This window comes from Adiantum capillus-veneris, chromosome 17 (genome assembly GCF_014529385.1).
Source record: "Adiantum capillus-veneris isolate H3 chromosome 17, ASM1452938v2, whole genome shotgun sequence".
NCBI classification, from domain to species: domain Eukaryota; kingdom Viridiplantae; phylum Streptophyta; class Polypodiopsida; order Polypodiales; family Pteridaceae; genus Adiantum; species Adiantum capillus-veneris.
Genome location: NC_140947.1, coordinates 79,244,985 through 79,272,268, shown reverse-complemented (window position 1 = coordinate 79,272,268; position 27,284 = coordinate 79,244,985). Strand labels below are relative to the sequence as shown.

Below are 27,284 nucleotides of genomic sequence, written 5' to 3'. Positions count from 1 at the left end.
CCTCAACCTGTTGCGTTTCCGAGTCTCCGACCTGCTGCGACCTGCAGACCTGGGTGATAGAGAGCTGCTGCGGCCTATCGCCTGCGTCTCCGACCTGCAGTGGCCTCAACTCACACACCCGGTGCCCACCTGCAGGCTGACTTCGTCTCTTGAGTCTTCACTTGCTTCCCGACCTACGCGCTCGACAGAGACTGTAAGAAATTAGAATTGATAGATTTTTTTTTTTTTTCTTTTGGGGCTTGCCTTTAAAGTGATTATTGGGGTAGACATTAGAGTCTAGACTAGTTAGTAGTAACTACTGGCTTTAGAGTTTAGACAGTAGCTCCTGGGCTTTAGAGTTTAAACTTTAGACAGTTAGTTTGAAGCAGTGTTAGGGAAAAATCATTTTCACAAACATACAAAAAGTCCTCCAAGACAAATCTAAACCCGAAATTTTACAAAACTAGCAATTATTTTTGCAAAATTACACTATTTAACATGTATTTAAAGCGGAATTTTCTCCTTGAAACCCTCCCCTCAGGGCTCAACGGCTACTTTGATTTTGCAACCGGCTCAAGGCTAAGCTGAGACACACTTTTCCCGAACATTGGTTTTAAGGGTGGTGCACAATGCACATTACATATTGCTGCAGCTTGCAGGGATTGCCAACATCATTACTAATTCTTAACTGAAGAAAATAGAGGCAAACAATATATTTAAAACTATTCGGGTTTTTATATTCTTAACTGAAGAAAATAGGGGCAAACAATATATTTAAAACTATTCGGGTTTTTACATCATAATTTGAAGCATTTGCTGGCGATAAATTTAAATCTTGCTATATTTTGTCGTCTTTTTTCAAGGCAAGTTTCAACTCAAAAGTTGAAATGTACATCCGACGGGTTTGAAGCATTTTCATGCGTTAAGTCTGAAACTGTTTCAATCTTTTTTTTTCATACTCGCAATTTTCAGTGATAGTGTGGTTTTACCTCATGTATATTAAGTCTCAAGCTAGGTGTGTGACGTCGTAGGTTTCTATCAAAGACTTTAAGATTTCTTTCTTTTCAAGTTTTTTTGAAGCAGCAAAAGTGGTCATTCTGTGTGCATACCAAAATGAAAGAAACTTATGCAGAAGAAATTAGAATAGTCTCAATTTGCCACATGGTCATATGGTTTGACCGGGTGTGTTATCTTGAGCTATCCATTCTTACCAAATGATACTTCGTGCCTCTTTTTCCTATTGTTAATTTCTTTTCTATGCAATTACAAATTCTATAGTCTCAATTTTCCACATGGTCATATGGCTTGACCGGGTGTGTTATCTTGAGCTTTAGTTTCTTACGAAAACATAGATTATGTCTCTTCTTACAATAACAAGGGTAGCAGACACCTTGGGAGTGTGTGTTACACAAACACAATGTCTTTATCTTGTATATAATTATAAATATAGTCTCAATTTGTCACATGGTCATATGGCTTGATCGGGTGTGCCATCTTGAGCTATCAAATTTTGCCTTTAGTTCTTCTATGCAGTGACAAATTCTATAGTCTCAATTTTCCACATGGTCATATGGCTTGATCGGGTGTGTTATCTTGAGCTTTAGTTTCTTACGAAAAGATAGATTATGTCTCTTCTTACAATAACAAGGGTAACATACACCTTGGGAGTGTGTCTTACACATACACAATGTCTTTATTTTGTATATATTTACAAATATAGTCTCAATTTGTCACATGGTCATATGGCTTGATCGGGTATGCCATCTTGAGCTATCAAATTTTGCCTTTAGTTCTTCTATGTAGTGACAAATTCTATAGTCTCAATTTTCCACATGGTCATATGGCTTGATCGGGTGTGTTATCTTGAGCTTTAGTTTCTTACGAAAAGATAGATTATGTCTCTTCTTACAATAACAAGGGTAACAGACACCTTGGGAGTGTGTGTTACACATACACAATGTCTTTATTTCGTATATAATTACAAATATAGTCTCAATTTGTCACATGGTCATATGGATTGATCGGGTGTGCCATCTTGAGCTATCGAATTTTGCCTTTAGTTCTTCTATGCAGTTACAAATTCTATAGTCTTAATTTTCCATATGGTCATATGGCTTGATCGGGTGTGTTATCTTGAGCTTTAGTTTCTTACGAAAACATAGATTATGTCTCTTCTTACAATAACAAGGGTAGCAGACACCTTGGGAGTGTGTATTACACATACGCAATGTCTTTATTTCGTATATAATTACAAATATAGTCTCATATGTAGGTTGACTTCTCTTCTCTCTTTCTTTATAGGACATCTATATATAGTCACTATGGCAGAAGGTAAGAAGAAGGCATTTCTTCAATCTCTAAGGTCAACTCTCTGCAAGACGATAAGTGACTTATCAGAGAAGCAAGTGCAGAGTATTGTGCAGAACGAGATGCTTATATCAAAAATGCTTGAAAAAGCAATTGTAAGTGCGGTCTCCAAGGAAACCTTTGTTATAAGTAAAGACAAAGCTCACCAGTCTGCTTATAGCATCATTGGTAATATGGAAAAGTGCGCTTGTGATTTATATGAAGCTCTTCCCAAAGGCGTTCAATTGATAAAGCTCAAGGCTTGGGATTTGGCTTGGCGTGCTGAAAGAGAGAAGAGTAAGCGTGCCAAAGATATAGATACACAATTTGTGCTATCTAAAAAGCTACGAAGGGAGCAAGTCAACCATGCGGAAGAGAAGATGGAGTCAAAGATAGATTACCAAGGGCATCCAGCTGGGAACCCTCTGCAGAGATCTGTGAGGAACTCGGAGTGTACCATGACTCTTGGAATACCACATGATGCCATCAACTATTTACAGAATTTGGGTGTCGGCTCCTTTGGTACATGCTTCCAAGTACGAATTGATGGCATTTCGTACTTTCCAAGTGAAAATACTTATGCGGCAAAGTAGTATCGAGGAATGCCAGGACAGAAATTAAAATCCTTCAAGGACGAGGTGAGCTTTGATCTTCGACACAGGGGGATTGTGCGTAGTATTGCACATACTTGCTATGAGCCTTTGATAGCTATTTTTCCATACTTCAATGGAGGAAGTATTGGAAAAATGATGCATAGTCTATCTTTTGAGAAAGGTACCTTCAGCAAAATTGTGAAAAAAGAAGAGAAAGATGGTGTAGGTTCAAGTAAAGGCAAGGCAGCTAAGCTGAATCAAGGAGAACTAACTCGAGTCGTGGCTTTTGCAAACAGTCTTCCAAATATTATAGCTGCTTTAATACACACAATGGCCTATACCCATCAAGTAGGTGTTCTTCATTGTGATCTGCATCCTTTCAGTATTACGTTGGATTTTACAAGGGATTCAGATCCTCGAGTTGGCATCATTGATTGGGGATTAGCCATGAGACCTGAATCAGAGAGACGTCAATCACTCAATTGTTGTCAAAGCAAAGCCCATAAGCCTAAACCTTGGATTGCTCCAGAGCTATTGAAGGACACACATAATGACCATGTGTATACCAGAGAGGTTGATGTATATGCATTAGCCTGGCTTATTGATGAAATGGTCATCTTTTGTCGGGAGTTTTCTATGGAATACAGAACCGATTGGCTAGCATCTCGTTCAGCAAGTGAAGCATACCATGTTCAGGAGATTATAAGAGCTGGGTATCTTCTACAGGACAAGAGTAGAAAGTCATTTGAAGAATTGTATGTAAACTTAAGCCACATGCAATTGGATGGGACCAAATGTCTACGGCCATTGGTAGAAATGATGCCAGCCTTTTATTGAGTTAAAGTGAAGTTTCCTTGTAATAGGATATTGGCTATCGAACATGTAACTTTCTTTTGGACACCAAATGCTGGCCCTGAAAGATGTATTTCATTTGTTTTCAATTAATGTATCTCAAGTGTTTTTATTTTGTATATTTTAAATATATCTTTTGTAGTCGCAAAGATAGTTTATGCTATGTTTTTGAAATTTATTGGTAGATGGCTCCTCTTGGACGACCTAAGAAAAATAAAAAGCAGAGGACCATTCAAGAAGTCCTTGGCTTGCATGATCCTCAACTCTCTCTTGACAAAGAGGCTGGTGAGGCAGCTACTACAGCTTTCGGTAACACTGAAATTGAAGGTAGCTCAAGCAAAAAGAAGTATGCTCGACGATGGATAGAAAGCTGGAGGATACCTCATCCTTGGGCTTTTCCAACAGTTGATCATGATGGAAAAGAGAGAGTCAAATGTAGGTGGTGCATCTTTGCACATAAAAAGACTCAATTTAGTGGAGAAGGATCTTCAACCTTGCAAAGGTCTGCATTAGATGAGCATGCGACGTCAGGTCCGCATTCAGATGCGAAGGCAATATGGAATGCTCACACTAAAAAAACCACAATTCCCATAGAGAAACACATTGAAGTGCTAACAGATGAGGAGAGAGAAAGAATCATCTCAGTCATGCAAACTTTGTGGTTTGTGGTTCGTAGAAATTTGCCTTTTGATGAGTTTTCAAAGCTTTGCAATTTCCAGCGTTTCATGCGGACACCAAATATGCCAATTGCAAGTGAATATTCAGCTTATACGAGCACAAGTGCAGGAAAAGAGTTTGCAAATTCCATCAAACAAGTCTATTGGGAGAGATTAAAAGAGGAAATTGTTGCTAGTCCCTTTTATTCTTTGCAGATTGATGAGAGTACAGATGTAAGCACTCAACAATACATGATTCTTTATGTTACTTATATGCGCGAAAATGGAAATGGCTGTATATGCACGTCATTTGTGGATTTATTGCATGTCAAAAATGCTGAAGCTGAAAGCTTGTATTCTACCTTGCTAGCATTTCTGGACAAAATGAAGCTGCCATTGCATAAAATGATAGGCATTGCAACTGATGGTGCCAGTGTTATGATAGGTGCTAATAATGGTGTGGTTTCGAGATTGAAGAAGGTTGTGCCGCATCTTTTGAGTTTTCATTGTGTTGCACATAGAGAGTCTTTAGCTGCAGGTGATGCATTCAAACTATACAAGGAATTCAAATTTGTGGACAAAGTGGCCAGAAAGTTATATGAATGGGCTTCCAGATCCGCAAAGCGACATCTATCATTGGCAGAAGTTGTAAAGGACTTCGATCTTGGTCGCAATGGAAAACTGAAGTTGTTAAAAATGCATGATGTTCGATGGCTCTCAAAAGGGCAAGTTATGATAAGGATAGTGCGCTTAATGCCGGCTTTATTGGCTGTCTTGAAGGCAGAAGAAGCGGACTACAAAATACAGTTTCTTTTACACTTCTTTGCAGATGTCCTTGGAGAGCTCAATGTCTTGAGTTGTAAACTTCAAGAGGATCACATTGATATCTCTACTATTGGTAACCATTTGAAAGCTTCTATAGAGTCTTTGCAAATGGCTTTTCTAGGGAATGTATTTGGGTGTGAGGCTATGTACACTCAACTTTTTTTGACAAAGGCGATAAATCAACATGGCATCATTGATTACATTGATTCCTCAGGAAATTCACATTCTTATCAACTACATCTTGGCCCTATGTGTGACGAGGATGTTCTTGATCCACATGAAACTTTGCACGGGGTGGTGAATAATCTGGCTTACATGGCAATTATGTACATCAAAGGCCTGGTGGAGTCATTGTCAAATCGTTTTAAGGTTGATTTTGATCTCTTTGAAGTGGCAAAGTACTTTAGCCCGAAGGATTATGATCAAGACTTGCAGAAACTAGATTTCTTTACGATAAGGTGGCTAGATGTATTGTGCAAACAGTTTGGAAAAGGAGCCAACTCTTTCATTAATGAAGAAGAATGCAAAGGAGAACGCAGATCTTTTATCACACGAATTCGTAACTGCTTCAAAGGTAAGAGTATGCATTCAGCTTGGCAAGATTGTTGCAACCATGAAGAATGGGAGGTTTCTTTTCCATGGACCATGAAATTATGGAGAGCTCTGCTTTTACTTCCACTTTCATCAGTTGCCTGTAAAGTAGGCTTCTCAAAAATGAATAAGATAAAAAACAAGTCTCGTAATAGATTGTCTCTTCCATCATTGGGCTTAGCAATGTTTGTTGGACTCAATACTCCGAAGGCTTCATGTCCTCAAGATGTATTGTGGGAAGAATGCTTTGATATGTGGAAATCTATGAGGAAAGGAAGGATAGCAAGCTTGGAAACAAATTGATTGTTACTATGGAATTTTATTTGCTTAGATGTTCAGCCAAGCGATATGATTTTGTATCGAGGGCTCTTTTGCATTGTATTGGTATTGAAGGACTTCTAATCTTATTTCAAGGCAGTTTTGATTCTCCAATTTTGTACTTTAATGATAACAGTGAATTCATATTCATTATGTCATTGGTTTCATTTTCTCTATTTCTATGTAATTTAAAAAATTTACCAAGTTGTGGTCCGTGGATTGTGGTTTGAGAATACGTTGTTTAAATAATGAATTTTGTCAAAGTTATACTAAAAGGATGGTTAAAATGCATGGAAGAGTGTGAGATAAGTGAAATATTAATGTATGGGAGTATACAATAAGTGAAATATTAGTTTTCTTGGAATTTTGATGAAGAAGAGTGCAAAATTTTCCTTTTGTTCATTAGAAGGGTAAATGTAAAATTTGCCCTTCATTGTAGAAGGGCATAAGCTGCACATGCCTGTCATTAGACATTTGGGGTAGCCCTTCAAATCCTATCATTGGGGGTGTATTTCAAAATTCATACACCGCAGAATATGAATGTACAAGTGTGTGTGTTTGTGTGTGACTGCCGATGCTAGCGCTACAGGTGACAGAATGGGAAAGCGAGAGAGCAAGAGCTGATCCATTGTGTGTGTGTGTGTGTGTGTGTGTGTGTGTGTGTGTGTGTGTGAGAGAGAGAGAGAGAGAGAGAGAGAGAGAGAGAGAGAGAGAGAGAGAGAGAGAATCATTTGTGTTGGGCTTCAGTCCTCGGTAGCCACTGCCCTACCCTCGGCCATCTCCATCGCAAGATCATCAGCTTGACAAATATTTCGTTGCTTCAGATCATGGACAACCACCTACGCTCTCTCACTATTGCCCCATCGGTCTTCTCTTACTCTCTACACACCTTCGGACGCCCTCATAGACCTGAGCATTGAGGCCTTCTCAGCACCCCACTCACTCTGGCCCAACTCACTCTCTCTATGCTTTGACTTGAAGGATGCAGACATCTGGGCGCTACTTCTAACCTCATGTTGGTGCTCACCATCAGAAGCTGGAGCGGTTTGCAGTTGGCTGATCCTGAAGAAGGTAATTTGATATCAGGCCTTGCTTTTGCCACCCTCCGCAATCTCACATTGCACTTATACACTCACCCTATGGTGCCGCCGTAGGGGTGTGTGTAGTTTGTTGTGTGTGTGTGTGTGTGTAGCATTTCCTAAATGTTTCAGGCTATGACGACATCAAAGAGAGCAGTATTTGGACAGTGGGAGCAATTAATCGATGGTAGGAGGAGCTTGGCGGGAGACACACGAGTGAGAGCTGCAGTGGTCGACGATCGGAGGAGCTTGGCCAGCAATGCTGCCACGTTGACGAGCTGTGGAGAGAGAGAGAGAGAGAGAGAGAGAGAGAGAGAGAGAGAGAGAGAGAGAGAGAGAGAGAGAGAGAGAGAGAGAGAGAGAGAGAGAGAGAGAGAGAGAGAGAGAGAGGCGAGCGAAGATATTGTGATGCATGTGGAGAAGAACAAGCAACTGTGAGGGCATGGTGGTGCACAACTCCTTCCCCCTCAAGCTCGACTTTTCATGCTGCTTCAAACGTTGTCGACCCTTACCTCCGGCTGCGTATGCTTGAGATCACTCTGAGCAGTCTCTATTTCGACACCTTCCACATCAGCCAACCCCTTTCAACTGCAATTTTAGCAAAAGTAATAGCGTCCAAAAATCCAAGCTTCTTTGCATTTCAAGGAAAGTACTTGATTAATATAGTCCTAAAAGAGAGGAACCCATATAGAAGATGAAGCGTGACTAAATTAAACGGAAGCATTTCAATTATTGAATGCAATAGCTTATGGCATACTAGGAGAGGAGCACCTTCTTTAGGCCTAGCTAGAGAGTTTACAATGGAAAGGAAGAGATTTGAAGAGAGAGAGAGAGAGAGAGAGAGAGAGAGAGGGGGGCGGGGGCGGGGGGTGGTGTTCGTCATTGAGAGCTACAATGAAATGTTTATTAACTACATCTTCTAATTTATGCTAAAATAACCTATCAAACCAAACTGTTCCCCATGGTGAATTTGATACGACGTTTGCATGCACGTGCGCACACGTGCACACGCACACACACACATGCATGCACATAGGAGAGAGAGAGAGAGAGAGAGAGAGAGAGAGAGAGAGAGAGAGAGAGAGAGAGAGAGAGAGAGAGAGAATGCAAAATAACTAGCTCCTTTGTCTGGTGCCTTCAGGCCAGTATAGTGTCGCACATATACACATACACACACTGAGGGGGGAGGAGAGAGAGAGGTGGGACAAGTCACATGTATTAGTGCCATAATGCTCCCATGCTTTACAAGAAGCTACTATAGCCGGCAACTGCCACCCGCAACATCTCAAGTCATCCCCTCCCTTCAGGCTCCAATAGCCTCGACTTCTGATGCCCGCCATAGCTGCCCAATCCCCACTTTCGCATGATTGGGTGTTGCCCTCTTAGTGAGGTGTGGACCTTGGGGTTCTGCAGACTACAAACCACACAAGAGAGAGTGAGAGAGAGCTGCAGCCACTTGCGATTGTGTGTGTGTGTGTGTTTGAGAGAGAGAGAGACAGAGAGAGAGAGAGGCTCCCTTCTTCGTGAGTTGTAAGCCTCTCTCTCTCTCTCTCTCTCTCTCTCTCTCTCTCTCTCTCTCTCTCTCTCTCTGTGGATACATTTTCCCTAACCGAAGAAAATAAAGGTAAGCTTGAAATTTCCATTTGAGCTCAGAGAGTTAGAGCCCTTTGACCACCAACAGTAGGAGGCCGTCGAGCAGCTTTTGGGACAGTTCCTAGGTTGTCTCCCTCTAGGTCTCGCAGAAGCCTACGGCGCTACACTCTTGCCCTCTTTCGCCTCTCATGTCACTAATGTGCTTTATTAGGTTACTCTAGCTGACTGCACTTGCAGACCTGTAACTTCCTCTGAATTCTATTGTGATGCCTGCTCATCTGAATACCACGTTTGTAGTCTAAAGGAATCATTTATCTCCCTTTGTGAGTGTCGCCTACTGTCTGGTCTCCTTGAGAGGCTCTCCCTACGTCTGCACAACTCCAATAAAAATAGCCCAAGGCATCTTTGATCATGTTATCTCATAACTTTGGCCAGTGGTCCAAAAGACTCTCTGAATAGGCGGTGGAAGCAAGGGGTTTGAGGTTAAGCGGGCCATGCCGCTGCCGAAGGCGGCGCCATTTTACTAGTAGTATTAATAAACCTGAGCCTTGATCTGTAAGAAAATCATTGTTAATGAAACCATAAAAAGAAAATCATTGTTTTGTCCATATTCCATTGAACAAATTTGTACGCAACTCAATAGCACACTTTAAAACTCTCATGAGTCATTCCATTAAAAACCTTCTCTCCTTTCACCCCCTTTAGCAGATTGTCGTAACGCGCACACAGGTTTCCTGCTTTTTCAAGCGTAGTGCTATTCACACAAGAGAACCCATTTACAAACACGATATTTGTAGTTGTTGCAGAATCAAAGAGGCACCAAGTCTTGCATGGTTAACCCCATTGGTTGCACAACTGTGGGGACCAAGGTTCAAAGCCTATCAACGATTGTATTCAGAACTTACCATCAACAACATCTACACTTTAGTCTGTAGACATCAAAAGATGCTAAGAAAAGATTCCACCAGGGAAGACTTGGGACTCATTTCCCTTATATTGGATAAGCTATTGAAGGTTGCTTTCATAATTTGACAACAGACATTCATTTCCTCTAGGGCCTAGGCAACTTCCCAACTGACGTTCATTTCCTCTAGGACCTAGGCAACCACTCCTTCAAATCTTACACTCTCTTTTTCACTACAAAATGTCGTAAAAAATGGGTAATCAATAATATATTTTTCCAATGCTAGAGAAAGTGTACAAGCAAGTCAATGTCATTCTCATTGGATCCGGATGTTGGCAATAGGTGATAGCATGGTGACCTTGCAAATACATAAAATAGCATGCATACTAACGACAAACCCGACATCATTCACACTTGGAAAATTGTATGTTCATGTGATTGAGCACGAGACAATATTAGAGAGAGAGAGAGAGAGAGAGAGAGAGAGAGAGAGAGAGGCATGTGCACCTACAAAACTGGAGTGCTATGCATACCACAAGAGAGGAGAAGATCATAACTAGATATAGGCAAAATCTACTCCCCTTCACAAATGAACACATGTGAGCCTATTTATAAATCCCAAAAGTGTTAAAAGAGAGAGAGAGAGAGAGAGAGAGAGAGAGAGAGAGAGAGAGTTTACAAATAGAGTTGGTTTAGTCGTGAGATATTGAAATCCATCGCTAGAATCCAACAATTTAAATTACTTTTCATTTTTCAACCATAAAATAAATATTTGTTAATGTACCATAAATAAATACCATATCATACCCTTCCATTAAGAAAGCATTTGACCTCAATTGTTATGATATAACCCTCCAAGTTAGAGTCTTACCAAGCACCAAGTAAACTTTATCGATGAAAAATTTGAGTAGAATCCCACATGTAACACACACACACACACACACACACACACACACACACACACACACACACACACACACACATATATATATATATATATATATATATATATATATATATATATATATATATATATATATATATATATATAGAGAGAGAGAGAGAGAGAGAGTCTTTAGTGACACTGGCTAATCTTGACAACAAAAGTATTCCCACATTTCATTCCATCAAGTACAAAATAGGATACTTTAGCATGAATTGTACACGTTATCAATGAAGGCATGTCTTCTACGCGACTTCATATGCACTCAACAAGTCCTTACATGCACTCATATACGAAAAAGAAATCACCGAGAGGATAGCTACTCAGAAAAAACAAGAGAGAGAGAGAGAGAGAGAGAGAGAGAGAGAGAGAGAGAGAGAGAGAGAGAGAGAGAGAGAGATGATGGCTATGGAGCTTAGAGCTTCTCACCGTGCTTTAAGATTGATTAGGGGATGTCGAAAGGCTTGTTACTTTTCCGCAAGAGAGCTATGTAGAGGTTTTCACCACGCAAGTCGTCGGAGAGTGCACACACCGTGAAAAGAGAGAGGAGATAGTAAGAAAATAGAGAGAAAGTATTCTTCTTCTTCCCACGAACAAGAGAGAGGACCTGATGGAGATGGTGATGAAGAGTTTGCACCACTCCGTATAATAGGTACGGATTGTGGTGCAACGGATGGCACTGAAAATTGAGCACTGCCTGCCAATTTATAGGCACAGGTTGAGGCTAGAGTGTGTCCCAAGCAGAGAAATAGCGCTACCTCTTTTGCTAAGCTTAGCTGCAAGCTTTTAGGCACTTTGCTAAAAACATGGCTTAGCTTTTGATAGTTAGCTCTCCCAATTTTCCTTCAATTTTTATAGTAAAACTGATTAATTGGACAGTATTCAGGCAATAATGAAACTATGCCGCATCGTGATGCCTCGACATAATTATGACTTTTTCGTACTGCCTCGACATATTTATGATACCGCTTTATATAAAAATAATTCTCAAAAAAAAATCACTTAATCTTGTTTTTTCTTCGGGTAGTCCTTTTTAAATTCGGCGGAGACTAAAAATAATATTTTTACGTTTAGTTCATCTTAAAAAGCATGTTGCTTTTCAAAAACACCGAAAAGCATGAAAAGCTAAAAATAACGTAAAAAGTAAGAAAAAGCAAATTTTTTAAAAATTGAACCACGGGTTCCCCTCATCTATAGGAATAAGAAAGCCGTTTCAATTTTCAGTAAAAAGCACTAAAAATCATGAAAAGCTTCACATAGCGTTGTTGGGAAAAAGAAAAAGTGGGACAGCTCTATAGCTATATGGTCCAAGAGTGCTTAATTTTTGACCTCAGCACCAAAAAATATACCAAAACAACTCTAATTAGTAAACCCAACAAAAAGGCCTATACTCCCTTGGGAATTTATCGGGGCACACCCACCCAAAGGACCATAGCACATGGGAGCAAAACCTTGTTAAGCACGAACTTTCAGCACACGCCGACCAATGCATATGAAGACAAGGGCTTTACCTTTCACAATTGAAATTCACAAACCCACAATTTCAATATCAACTCCACAATTCATTAATACATGCCCTCCGGATTTGACTGCACCACCCCATTATTCTCTTTATCAATCAAGGGATGGCGACATACATCACTACAATTGCAATCACAAGAGTCCTCATGGACAGTCTCCTCATTAATAAGTTCCAAAACATGCTCAACAATATCATCATTTAGTGGAAAAGACTCAACAATAGCATGCATTTGAGAGATCTCTTCATTCACAGCATTCACTTCTATATAAGCATCGTCATTGACTTGCAAATCATTCTCAACTACTTCACATAAAGGAGAGGGATACCCAACATCCACTTTCACATCACCTAAGTGCATCCTTTTCCCTTTCATTAACTTTCACATTGGTAGAAACATCACCTTCGGCATGTAAAGAGCCATTAAGTGGCATAAACAACAAGGATGGCATAATGAGAGCATTCTTCTTGGCCTCTTTCTCCTTACATGCTTGATTCTTTTTCTCAAGAGAACCATCATGATATTATACTGCACTAGAGGCACTCTTTTTACCTACATTAATGAATAGAGAAACCTTTGGCTCCACATCACCCTGCAATCCAAGATCTTGCATTCTCTCTAACTTCCATTCCTTATGCTTTGCAATCCGTACTGCATCCTCAAATGTAAATGGCCTTTTAAGCTCAACCTTTAGCTTCGAATCACACCTCAAACTTTGCATAAACATACAGTTCCTAAACATAAGAGGAGGAACATCACTGCTCAACCTTTAGCTTCGAATCAGACCTCAAACTTTGCATAAACATACAGTTCCTAAACATAAGAGAAGGAACATCATTGCCCAAATCAACACACCATCTCTTCCATAAATCATTAAATTGCTTCACAAAGGCATCTACACTTTGATTATCACCCTGTATAAGCGCTTCAATGGAGTGCCATACATCCATTGGGTCCTCTACCTTCCTAAACGTCTCAAGGAAAACCTTCTTGACCTCATGATAAGTCATCCCTTGTGAAGGTTATGATTATTTCAACGAGGACTCATACTCATCATACCATGTCCTTGCATCGTCTTTCAAGAAAAATAACAAGATTTTGAGCATAATCATTGGATCTTCCTTATCGGAAATCAAACTAGCAAACTCCATCTTCTCTATGAATCCATAAGCATCCTCACCTACAACGCCATAAGCCTTGGAAAATCTCTCATCGTAGCCATCAAAGCTGTGAAGGTCACTTGAAGAAGATCCTCGGTGGCAGGCACCAAAACACTGCTGGGCAAAAGAAAAAGTGGGACACCTCTATAGCTATATGGACAAAGAGTGCTCAATCTTTGACCTCATTACCAAAAATTATACCAAAACCACTCTTAGTAAACCCCAACAAAAAGGCCTATGTTCCCTTGGGAATCTACCAGCACACACCCACCCAAAGGACCATAGCACATAGGAGCAAAACCCTGTCAAAGCACGGATTTCTAGCACACGCTGACCAATGCATATGAAGTCAAGGACCTTACCTTTCACAATTGAACATCACAAACCCACTTTTCAACATCAACTCCACAATTCATAGATACATTCCCTCCGAATTTGACTGTACACAATTTGCCACTAGGCTGCCATAACCATAACCATAACAATAACCACAACTCCAATTGGGGCACTTTAAAGCTTGAGAGAAAGTTAAAAACTGACTGCCGAGAAAGCTGAAAATGACCAAAAGTGAATCTACATACCGCTACATGCAAAATTGAAGCGAACAGAGAGTTGTCCCAACCCGACTACATGTAGAGTAGGCAAGGCGAGGGTAAAAAACTGCAATGAAAACCATCAAGGAGGCACAACGAGCTCAAACTTGCAATTTTTTGGAGTTTGACTAAACTTTTTTAAGTTTGTAGATGAGTTTTAGTTATATACAAGTCCCACTTTAAAAAACTCACTCACGGGCACTTACAGTAGCCCAACAATTGGCGCTATACTAGTGACTTGCATTGCATGTACATGTGCTTGCAAAAGAAATCATAAAAGCCCAAAAGAACATGTCCAAATACTCTAATAAAAGTCTATCTCAGGCCCATATGTACAATTTTAAACCAAAAATGGGGTTCTCAAAATGCGCACAACAGTGTGAAAAGCGCTCGAAAAGCGGATTTTTATAAAATTGAACCATAGCTTTCCCAAGACTCATAGATTAAGGATATGGCCTTGCTTTTTGTAAAAAAGCATTGAAAAGCCATAAAATCATGAAAAACAAAAAAAATGGATTTTTTCAAAAGTGAACCAAACGTTCGTTTGACCTACTGGAAAATGGAAACGGTTTTACTTTTCACTTTAGAACCTTACAACACTGCCAAATAAGCATTCTAGACCAACTTTTTTACGAAAACGTAGTAAAATCTAGTTTCCTTACTTATAAAAGAGACCCAAATTTTGGGGATCTTACATCTTCCAACACTTGAAAAATTTGAGGTGTCCTCACCTCAACATGAATTCTGGGTAATTTGGTCTGATTACATCATTGTCTTTCCAAGTAGCATTTTCCTGAGGATATGTTGACCATTTAACAAGGTGTTCAGTAATAGCTCGAGTACAAAGAGTCTTACTTGTACTATGAAGAATCACTTCACGATATACTTCAAAATTTCCATAGATAGAGATAGATCACAGAGAATTATCAAGAATGTGATTCGGATCAGGTACATACCTCTTGAGCAAGCTAACGTAAAAAACATTATGTACCTTTATGTGTGGTGGTAAACAAGAGTCTGTAAGCTTGATCATTGATCCTCTCTGTGATTACAAAAGGTCCACAATATGTGGCAATGAGCTTCTCACATTTATCCATTGAAAAGAGCTATGTTTGGGTTTCACTCTTAAAAATACCATGTCTCCTTCAAAGAGTTGGAGTAGATTGTTTAAGGTCAACGTAAATATTTAGTCTCTCTTGAGCTGTCTTAATAACTTTTTTGTTAATATCTTGCCGTATAAGGTGCGTTTGTAGTTGCATCGCGTCCAACATATCTTTGGATGCTTGAACCCTTATGAGAGGGTTTGTCCATTTTAGTGGAGTAAGACACTCGTGTCCATACAACACTTGAAAAGGAGACATTCCAATTGAGTGTTGGAATGAGGAGTTATATGCAAATTCAACCAAATACAAATATATGATCCATTTACCTTGCCCATGCATATAGTAAGCTCTTAGCATGTCTTCAATGATTTGATTGATTCTTTCTATCTTTCCATAAGTTTGAGGGTGATAAGCAGTACTAAAGGCCAACTGGGTTTTTGTAGCTAAAAATAAGGCTTTCCAAAAATTTGAGGTGAACTTTGTATCACGCGATAAACAATTATATGACGAGGTAAACCATGACACATGAAGACATCTTTCATGAAGACTTGAGCTATATCCTTAACCGTAAATATTGTCTTGATTAGAAACAAATGAGTCATTTTTGTAAGAATATCAACAACCACATAAATAAAGTCAAATCCCAAAGATGTAGGAAGCCCTATAATAAAATCCATGGATATACATTCCCATTTCATTTGTGGTGCATCAATAAGTTGAATCTTACCGAGGTATCAAACTCGTTCAGCTTTATTACGTTGACATGTTAAATATCTTGTAACATAGTTCAATATAGCATGCTTTAACCAAAAGAAACTCTTCCTTACTAAGTCTTAATGTACCTTGGATTCCCTGTAATAGGTACATTGTGAGCTTCCTGTAGTATTCGAAGTTTGATCCCACCATGATTCGGGATACAAAGACGGCTGTTGAAGTAAAGATCATTGTCTTCAACATGGAAGCCTTTGATTTTCCTTTCTTGCTTTGATGTAAAATTATCCAAGTTTATTAAATATTGAATCTTTGTATAGTATGGATCATGAGGCATACCTTCCCGAATAAGGTCAATTAAAGAGGTAGAAAAGGTTGTGGGGGATATTTTAGGCGAGCATTTTGATGAGCGCTTTTTTGAAATCCGGTGAGCAGATTCCAAAAAAGTTTTTTTCTCTCTCTAACAAGCAAAGCCGATGTTGTACTTCTTGTTGAAACTTGGGAGCATGATACACAAAGGATTAATGGCTTGGAGGATTACAATGTGCATTCATTGATGTGGTCAAAGAATCTCAAGCAACAAAGAGGTCAAGGAGGGGTAGCATGTATGGTTAGAAAGGATTGGAAGATTTTGTAACAATTGTGAAAGATGACAAGTAAAAACGTTATGTATGGCTGAAAATTATGACACCAAGAAGAACACCCTTTTTTGTAGCCGGTCGCTACATTCCTAATCATGATTCCCCCTTTTATGCTTGCATGGATAGAGATCAATCACTTTTCTGATTCATAAGAGGAAAATTCTTATTTTTAAGGCAAAGGTGATGTTACTATACTTGGGGATATGAATGCTCGCACGAAAACATTGCAACATGATACTCGACAATTTGATATGCCATACATTTCAAGGGAAATGGAGAAAGTTCACTTGTATGACCATAGTTCAATGGATGAGAAAGAGCCGGATCACTATGGAAAGTTACTTTTACACATGTGTAATAGCACGAGTATGCTCATTGCCAATGGTGTATCTTTGTGGAGTGGAACCAATGGATTTACATGTAGCAAACATAATAGGGATAGTGTGATTGACTATATGCTACTCTCCGAAGCCATCATGTATCGTATAAAGAGTTTTATGTTTGGCTAATGGACCCCGGAATCAGACCATCGGACCTTATGTATTGACCTTGCATGTGGAGAAGCAACTAAGCATGATAATCTCAGCCAAAGGGAGGAGAAATTATCACTATGTATGGATTTCAAACAAGCACCAATGTACATTGAAATGGTTGAGAAAAAGTTATGGATGAAAAAGCTTCAATATGACGCACCATTGGAAACTAAATGGAAAGCTTTCAAGAAAGTTATTTGTTCTTGTGCCGAAGAATGTTTTACCATAAAGCATCTCCATGGTAGCAACAAAGATAGATCACGCAAAAGGTGGTTTGATAAAGAATGTGAAGATGCTCGAAAGTCCTTGTTAACACTAGTTTGGTACCAAAACAGGACACTTAAGTGTCCTTTTGTGGTAGTTTTAAATAAAATGCCGTAGGAAATGAGAGAAGTATTGGAAGAGATCCTTTTGAGGACTGAAATTATGATAGTCAAACTATGTGTAAAAAATAAGTCCTTGTAATTTGGAGCCTAAATTGATGTACATTCGTGGTAACCAAGAGTATATGCATAAAACAGTACTCAATGTTATAAAAGATATGATCGCATCAACTAAAAAGAAAATGCTAGGAAGTGGTAGAAAATTCTAACATGTCTATGCCTAACAAATAATTTTTGACATGTTTCTTGCTCACTTAAAATATTTTAGGGAAAAATTAAATTATCAAAAGTCATCCAGGTCTAATTAGCCATTGTTTTGAAGTTGATTATAAGCAATATAGAAATTGGTAAGTGTGTAATTTAAGGTTGTATAACGCAATATATGCATGTGATGTATCTACACAATGCTTAATATACAAAGGTTCATGTTTCTATGTGCTAGTAGAAATAGATCATTTCCCATGCGCAAAACAACGCATATTACAGATTTCATCTTTTTGAAATTCAACACATGAGCTCTAGAATTGTCCATACTCTTGGAATAGTTTGTACATATCAATGTGATATATATTTACTTGATATAGAAACAAATGGGACCTTTAAGACCTCACTTACATGTATTAGAAGGATAATTTATAATTTGGAAGGTACGATGCATGAAAAAAATTCAAAATGACAAGGAATTGATGAGATATACATGAGATTGGAGGGCCAAAAAATATGTACTTTCTTGGTTTTGACTAGTAGAATCAATTTCAATCAAATACATCCACTCAAACAAGACTATTTTCTTAAAAAGGGTTTTGAAAGGCCAAAATTTGTCCCTTTTTCAACATTTTTGAAGATGCACATTTTTGTTTGTAGCTAATAATGGGAATAGAAAATAAGCCTTTTCACTTGATTACCTATTATAGAGCATTAATAGGTATTATATAGACTTTAGAAACATGGTACAACTTAAATATTCTAGAACTTATAGCCAAATGATGAGATTTTTGACAAAACAGCACTAAAAATTTTGATGTAAGAGATCAATTGATTCTCTTAAAATAACAATTATTTTGATAGAAAGAAAATTGGAGAATTTTTTTCACCTCATAAGCTAGCTACTGTAGAAACCACACACCAAGAACTATCTTCCATATATGTGAAATAATTCCAACAACATCCAAGGAAATAGGACACTAAAGTGTCCAATTACAGAACTAGTGTTAAAAATCTTGATGCAACTATGGACAAAGACAAATATCAAAGTCATTTGCAGCATACATACAAGGCATTGATTCAAAAGAAGAGAAGAAGATGGGAAATAAAGCAACAACTTTTTCAAGTCCAAGAAAAGGCACGTGCATGTGGAAGATTTTGGAGAAACTTGAGGAGACTATTGGGGTTAAACAAAGATGTCCTATGCATAAATCAATTGGAACAAATGGTACTTGACTTTATGCAAGAAGAAGGTATTGAAGAGGTCATTATTTGCAATGCGATAATCATGCTTTTGTTGTATGCGGATGATGTAGTGCTTCTAGCACACACTTTAGAAAATGCACAAAAGCTGATGATTGTCCTCGAGAACTTTTTCTTGCATAGTGGGCTGATTGTGAATAAATCCAAAAAAAAGGTTATGCTTGTGAAAACCAACCATAAGGAGAAGCCATGCATTGTGTACAACAATGAGACACTTGAAGTTGTTGATAGCTTTAAGTACCTTGGCCTTGAGGTTTCGTCCAATCACAAGTGGCATGAATGTGTTATGCGTTGTTTGGAAGTGGGAAAGAGAGAATCTTCTGCATTTGAGAACATGTGTAATGCGGGAAACTTCAAGTGTTGAGATCTCAAGAAGTATCTTTTTGATGCATTGGTCACACTGGTTCTTCTTTATGGAGTTGAAGTGTGGGACATGAGCATCTCAAAGTCTACTTGAAAAGAGTTTGAAAATGTCCAAAAGCGTTTTGTTACAAAATTCCTCCAAGTTAGGAAACAAAGAACATATATGCTCCTACTTCTTGATTGAGTCGGGATCTCTTTTAATCGGGATCTCTTTTAATTGAGGTTATGGGCATGGAAAGGGTTCTGGAGTAGATGATAAAGATGCGTCAAAACCCCTCACATCGACTTCCTACAATCGCATGGGAAGCAAGCAAAAAAGTTCAAAAGATGCATAAAAGCAAGATCTTGATCACGGAATCGATGCAAGACATAAATAAGTGGTTTGGGAGATGGAATGCATTACACTTGCTACATGATGCTTCAATTGGCTCCCAAGTGAATGAAGCTTTTCTACAATGCCAATGTATTACGGCTTGGGAGAAATCCGGTGGGTTACGCTTCATACATTACACCATCAATATTGCCCCCAACTACAAAACCATGCTCTTCGCTAAAAGAGGAATTAATACTCACACTTACATGCTTGAGACTATCCCCTTGTCGGTGATATGCACTATCGCATCCATTTGGCTTAGCTCCCATTTCCTTCAATTCGAGATAGGGCGTTGGGGCAATGGACAAGAGTCAACCGATTGTTCACATTATGCTCATTGCAAGTTTGAGAGTTTGAATACCACACACTACTAGAGTATTTAGCTTTTGGTCACATCAAAACTTGCTTCTCTCACATTTTCAGCCACACGACTTAGACCTACACACTTTCCTCTCCCAGCCAACAGCGTGGGCTCTCCATTGCGACTCTCATCACCATAATTTTGGAGCATCGAGAGTCACTCATCAGCCATACACATACTACATCACATGTAACTTTGATCTTATAGTTCATATTTGACCTCCGAGGATAATAATAAAATCTATCTATCTATCTATCGATCGCTCCCTCTCTCTCTCTCTCTCTCTCTCTCTCTCTCTCTCTCTGTCCTCTCCTTCTCCCCCCTCTCTCTCTCCCTCTCTCTCTTTCCCCCTACCCCACCCATCGGTTTTATCTCTCTCTCTCTCTCTCTCTCTCTCTCCTCTCCTCCTCCCCCCCCTCTCTCTCCCTCTCTCTCTTTCCCCCTACCCCACCCATTGATTTTATCTCTCTCTCTCTCTCTTACTCTCTCTCTCTCTCTCTCTCTCTCTCTCACACACACACACACACACACACACACACACACACACACACACACACACACACACACACACACACACACAAAAGGATAAGTATACACCTAAATTAATTTACATCAAAATTAGTTCTAACAAAAAGAGATTAAAAGATTTATAAACCAAGATAATCCAATCATCTTTGCCAAATATCCAATTCCCACTCAATCTATATCAACTTCGCTAGCTATGATACATGGCAAAAAATGTGTCACAAAATTGTACAATCTTGGGCTTCACTCTAAGTTTGGATATGTGCATTCATGGCTAAGAGCATTTTAAACATGTACTTTGCTTAGCACATGCTGATGTATTAACATGTCTTTATTTTGGCTCAATCCAAGAACTCTCAAGAAAATTAAGTACAAGTGCTTGCAAGCCAAAGAATATTTTTTCTTGGTCTCCCTATCGGTGAAATAAGAGCATGTGCAATAGCCTCATCCTTGATGTGCACCTCATACACCCCCACACGCCCATCTGTTACATGATTCTCAACCTTGAAGATTTCATGTGATTTGTATACAATGAATTTCTCTTCAATCACCTTAGCCTTTCAACAAAGAGTGATGCCAATCCCTCCTTTGAAATGGAAGTCCAAAATTTGACTCTTATGCCATTTCTTAGCATTGAACCACTGCTACTTGCTTTTGTTGAAGCGGAAGAGGAATCAACTCCACCCCTGTGAGGAGTTCGTTGTCGCACTCTCTTGATATTTTCCAATTGTCTCCACTTGAAATCCTGCTTCAAGTAGTACCTCAACTTCTTGATGTGTGAGATTTAATCGTAGATCAACCGGCCATGTTGTTGGAGGGAGCTGGCATTTGTTCTATTATGATGCACCACTTAGCAATGAATAACATGTCTCAGACAAAACCAAAACCATTTTTGAGTAGCCCATTTGGATGTTTTCTATACCCCTCAAAGGATGGTGCAGGAGTCCCTTTACTACATACATAATATTTTGTCCACATCTTTTTTCCACCACTGGGGGTGCCACTGCATGTCATATGACTACCAAGATGGGTTCTTTTGATTGTCCACATAGCTACAATGACCTTTTGTTCCAAAACACAAAACTTCATCTTCTCTTTGGTATTCTCACTCCCATCTACTATCCCTGAATCTTTTGTTAAAATGATCTTCCTTGGTCTTCTGTGTGTTGTGCAGTTTGTGTTTTTGTATTGTAATTTGGCCTATGTTTTGATTCATCAATAATCAATCAATGGCCCTCACTTTTGCCAAACAGTTTCTTTGTCTCCTTCAAGTGGAGTGCAAGCCTTATAAATGGGAGTTCTATATGTAGCCTCATTTACTACTCTTATCACTTGTGTTGGACTAAAGGAAACTCTTTCCTTGAGCCTCTCTAGTGAAGGACCCTTTCCAATATGTTTACCTTGAGAGTAAGAAACTGCCTTCGTGCTTTGTAGTATTGCATTTGCCATATCTGAAGTACATGCATCATACAATGAGAATTTTTTTTTGATCCCTTTGCCTACAAGCTAGCTACCATGCTTGCTCTTAGCAAAGTTGGTTCTTGAAGTGTTTTCCCCATCAGCATATCCCTCTATTTTTGACACGATGCTCCCCAATGTGCAAGACGCACCTCCCACCAACTCAACCAAGAGTCCATTGCATGGATGTTTCTATCGATGCAATTTCCATTTCGCCACCATTGTCAAAGTGGATGAGACTCCACTGCAGCTGCCTCGTTAGAGGGGACTAGATGCCACTTTTCACACACACCTTTGTGAGTTTGTTGAGATGAAGAGACAATGTACTTTGTGGTATGTGCAATAATGCTTTGTTTCCAATGAAAAAGGTAAGGTCTCTCACGATGTTGTAGAACATTGTTTTGGCCACCATTGAACACAGTGCGAACTGCATCCAATTGGCTTGAGATTTGTCCACCATGAATCCAGGGAAATCCTCTCTCACACATCCATGAATCTCCATAACTTCATTTATGCACAACCAAAAAATAATTTATGCTTGCTTGTATTCCTCTTTCATCTCACAAGTTGCAATAGTGAGGAGATCGTGCATGCTGCAACATAAAACAAGCACATTAGTAAACACATTGTTGGTTGTTTCTTAAGATATGTAAAACTTATAGAATATGGTCCTAAGACAACAAACCTTGGATCATAAACGTGGCATGCCATGGTCACCCAATCCTCCACTCGATGAGTGTGATAAAACTACATCCAAGCGTGCCAAAGATCTACAAGTCCACTTTGTTGCATTTGATTAACCAAACCCAATCCAGATGCAGGACCAAGTGTAGACATCTTGAACACAAAGAACCACTCCCCTTTTGTCTTCGCCTAAGAAGCCTGCTTTTGTGGAGAAAATCATACATGCAATCTCTTTTTAGCTTCAACAAGGAGTCGACACCAAAGCTCTCCTTTGTTGGCCCATTCCTAGTTCCAGCCACCACTAACCTACAAAACCTGTATCTCAGAGTTAAATTACTTTGAAATATTATGTCAAAATACGAGAAACATGTAAGTATCCTCACCAATTGTCCTCCACCAAGGGACCCATTGCCTTAGCAACATTTCATCAAGTACATGGCTAGAGCCCCCATCTTGCATCAAAGTTGTTGTCACAATTTCCTTTGCCATACACATTTGTACCTTTTTCTTGTGCCTAAATGTCTATCCACACTAAGAACTCGTGCAACCATTTCTTTGCTTTTATCGGTGAGCCCTTTTGACGACCCATCCCTCATGTCATGTTGGTGAGTTCCTTGATGTACCCTAGGGGGTTTCACCGTCCAGTACCCCTGTATAACGTGCATTCACGAGGTATTAAAAAAACCCCTTGTTTAACATGTCTAAATGAATAAAATGGACCCTTATTTTAAGACTTTTTCCCAAAATTGAATATAAAAACCCCTTGCTTTAATGTATCTCTCTTAAATTGCCTAATTTTTTTCATTTTAAAACCCCTCCTTTCGAACTCACATTATACATTGACATGATTATATAGTGCATCCCCACAAGATGTACCATTAATCTGGTTATGCTTTTATCCATGGGATCACAGAATGTTCAAAGCAATCACATGTACACAAACAAATGGGCGGTTGACTGCAATAGTGGCAAGTAAGCTTGCCACCAAGTCTATCGCAAAAATTGCCCATACAAGGTAATTTTAGCATACTGCCATTGAAATGCGTTGTGTTTGAGTTCCCAAAATTAACCAATTTGTGACAACTTTCATTAAGACATTTTAGAGCACCTGCACACTAACTTTTTCCACACACTCCAGGAAATGCAATATTTGAGGTTTGAGGTTGCGGCTATCTCTGGGAGGTATCTAGAAAACATCCTACCTATCATGGAGGCCCACATCAAGGGGCAACGTATCGCAAACATCTACATAGATGACGACACACAAATATGCGTCATGAGTGAAAAATGATGCACCATCTAGGCCTAGAGGTAAGTAGGCTTGCACCCTACCGAGTTTAAATGAAAAATAACGTCAAAGTGAAGTGCGTAGGCATTGTAAATGTAGTCTAGGTGAAGGCATTCAACACAGAAGTGGAGGTAGATATGTTTGTCATACCACACAAAGGGGAGGGCTACCCTATCATTCTCGAAAGTCCATGGCTCATGGCTATGGAGGCTAAGCAGGGCTGAAGTACCGGAATGATCCAGTTGAATAATGCTAAAAAAAATCCCATATTCTATGACATGAAGAATGGGAAGCAATCCAACATGATCTTGGAGGCATCGAAAGATGCTTTCACTAGTGACTCTTCGACCACCTCGGGAGAAGAGATGACAACAATTGAGGAGAGCAATAGTAGCATCGAAGTGATGGGAGTCATCCTAAGAGATCCAAAGAGATTGACACAATTTGAAGAACCACCAAAGAACCAAGGGGACCATTTGGTGTACTCAACCCTTGGTGGATACAAGTAAGTTACATCGGATGCTCTCCAATGAATTAGCTAGCAAAGAGAGAGAAGAATACAATTCTATGCTAGGTAACTTCACCGCACTTTTCATTGATGGTTATGACAAGATCACACGCACCACAATGGTGCAGCACCGCATAAGACTCAAAGAAGGAAGTAAGCCTGTAGTGCAAAAGCTCAAAAGGCTTGGGGTAGTTCAACAAGAGGCATTGCTCAAAGAGGTAAGGAGTTTTCTACAGGAAAGTTTCATTTACCCCGTCAAAGAATTAGAGTGTTCTCTCCAATGGTGGTCACGCCAAAGAAAAACGATAAGTGAAGGGTTTGTGTAGACTACAAACCTCTCAATGCAACAAAGAAAACTGATTGCCTCCCATTCCAACATAGGATTCTCAACAAAGTAGCAGGTCATGAGCGCTACACAGTATGTGATGGCTACTTAGGCCATTTCTAGATTAGCATTGTAGAAGAAGACCAAAAAAAGACAACCTTCATAACACCATGGGGATGTTTTGATTATAGAGTGATGCCTTTTGGACTCAGCAACACTCCAACCACATTGCAATGCTATGTAACTTTTGTCTTCCATCCATACTTTGGTAAGTCAATACGGGTTTTCATAGATGATTTTTGCATCTACAATTCTTGCCCCTCCATTTGAGCAAGGTATATGATGGCCTGGCTAGGCTGCAAACCTTGGTGACCAGCTTACGTACATAAGTGTCACATTGGTGAAAGCAAGGTCACTCTTCTCGGCCATGTAATTTCAGCCAAAGGAATTGAAGCTGAACCAAGCAAGGTTCAAGCTTTAGTATCTTTATCATCACCCACAATAGCTAAGCGATTGGTCTCTTTTTGTCAAATGGTAAGTTATTTAAGTAGGTTCATTTACTTTCTCTCTCAAGTGGTTCTCCCTTTACAACAAGTCACCCATAGAGATGTATTCCTATGGAGTGAAGAAAATGAGCAACACTCTAGCAAAGTGAAAGAGATCCTGGCTTCGGTTCCCACCATTGCACCTCCCTAGATGGGACAAGCCATTTATGTCAACGCTAGTGTAGGAAGTGATATACTTGGCGCCATACTAATGCAGAAGGACCCCCAAACCTCTTTCATGCATCCTATCTACTTCTCTAGTCACGTCATGACCCCAAAATAAATAGGATTCACCACGGTAGAGCACATGGTGCTTGCATTGATGTTTGCCACTACAAAGTTCCGCTCTTATCTATTGCCGAGATCCTTTGTAATTCTAACAATTGAAAAGTCTTTTCGTATGTGATGCAACACATGGACGTCTCATCTAGGATCTCCAAGTGGCTTGTTAGATTGCAAGAGTTTGATTCTTACTCATATCACTATGTAAAGAAGCTAAAGGTCAACACAAAAGGAAAAGGGGTGACAACAATGGTGGAAGTTCCTAAGCTAGAAGGAGCTCACTCTCTTTTCTTTGAAGGAGCTTACAAAAGAGCAATGGAACAGGCAACTGGCATCGTCATTTTCAATGAGCAAAGGAAAAAGGTATTCTCTTTTGGGCAGCTGCTACACTTCCACTCCAACAATGAAGCGGAGTACGCGGCCCAATTCTTGGAGTAGAGCAATGTGTTTTAAAAGGGGTTCATCACCTAAATGTGTTTGGAGATACCATGCTCTTGATAAAGCAGATAAATGTGACTTGGGTTTGTAAGAATCTGGTTTTTCGTGTCCATTACGAGCATTGCAACTATTTCATGTCCTAGGGCAAAAAATCAAGAAGCAGATGCTCTTGCCAAGGAAAGAATACAAGATGTTCCCATAGGAGCAATCAAACTAAAGCTGCCCCTCTTTCAAGGTAGCGATGCTATGCCTGATATCATCAGCTTCTTAGATACAATAGAATGTCTTGAAGGGTATACCAAGGGCCAAAAACAATGGCATGTCCAAAAGGCAACAAGATATCACCTTATAAACAACAACTCATATTGCAAGGGCAAAGACTAGATTCTCAAGCAAGTGCAAATCTCTAGTGAAACCATGGAGGTCATCTCAAGTTGTCATGAAGGTGTTTGCGGTGGCCACTTTGCTCTAGATATTACTAGTAGGAAGATTCTATAGGCAGGATTCTCTTGGCCTAGTTTGAATAGGGATGTGCATCATTGGCATAAAAGATGCAGAGATTGTCTCAAATATCCAGTGATCAAACACTAACCTATGAGCCACAAACTCCTATCATCTCATATGGCCCGTTTGAGAAGTGAGGGATAGATGCAATTGGTCCTTTACCAAGGGCCTAGTCGGGTAAACTGTACATTCTATTTGTTATAGACTTCATGACCCGATGGGCAGAAGCAACATCCGCCACAAGAATTACAGCCAAAGAAGTGATGAAGTTCATATTTGAGCACATTTGTTGTCGCTTTGGCACACCTCTGGAGATAATATCTGATAGAGGGCCAGTTTCAGAGGCAACTTGGTTGGAGAACCGGTGGGAGGGCTAGGTTTCAAAGGAAACCTGGTAACCAGTGATTGAACACTAACCTATGAGCCACGGACTCCTATCATCTCATATGGTCCGTTTGAGAAGTGGAGGAAAGGTGCAATTGGTCCTTTACAAAGGGCATAGTCAAGTAAACTGTACATTCTAGTTGGTGTAGACTACATGATACGTTGGGTGGAAGCAGCAGCCACCACATGCATTACAACCCAACAAGTGGCGAAGTTCATATTTGAGAATATCTTTTGTGGCTTTGGCACACCTCTCGAGATAATATCTGATAGAGGGCCAGCTTTCAAAGGCGACTTAATGGGAGAACTGATGAAAAAGTTAGGCATCACACGTTGACACTCCACTCCATACTATCCACACTGCAATGGTCTAGTAGAAAAGGTAAATGGCATGATCTGTAACATTATCACAAAGTAGGTGAATAACCACACAAGTGATTGGGATAAGCATCTCAT

General features: G+C 39.6%; 2 protein-coding genes across 2 annotated transcripts; both read left to right on the top strand.

The window, feature by feature from the left end:
* Positions 1-4,417: 4,417 nt before the first annotated feature.
* On the top strand, positions 4,418-5,563 carry LOC147437546 (uncharacterized; the record flags this gene model as incomplete). Its single annotated transcript, XM_086485966.1, has 1 exon — positions 4,418-5,563. A coding segment is annotated over exon 1 (1,146 nt), but the record flags the coding sequence as incomplete, so codon positions are not given.
* A 3-nt stretch (positions 5,564-5,566) lies between these two features.
* Positions 5,567-6,145, top strand: LOC147437545 (uncharacterized). Its single transcript, XM_086486575.1, has one exon. The coding sequence runs from the start codon at positions 5,567-5,569 to the stop codon at positions 6,143-6,145; it is 579 nt and encodes a 192-aa protein (XP_086342701.1).
* Positions 6,146-27,284: the final 21,139 nt, after the last annotated feature.

Bases quoted from the DNA above. Each gene is read 5' to 3' on its own strand.
- LOC147437545 (XM_086486575.1), top strand. From the start codon at position 5,567: ATGGCAATTATGTACATCAAAGGCCTGGTGGAGTCATTGTCAAATCGT.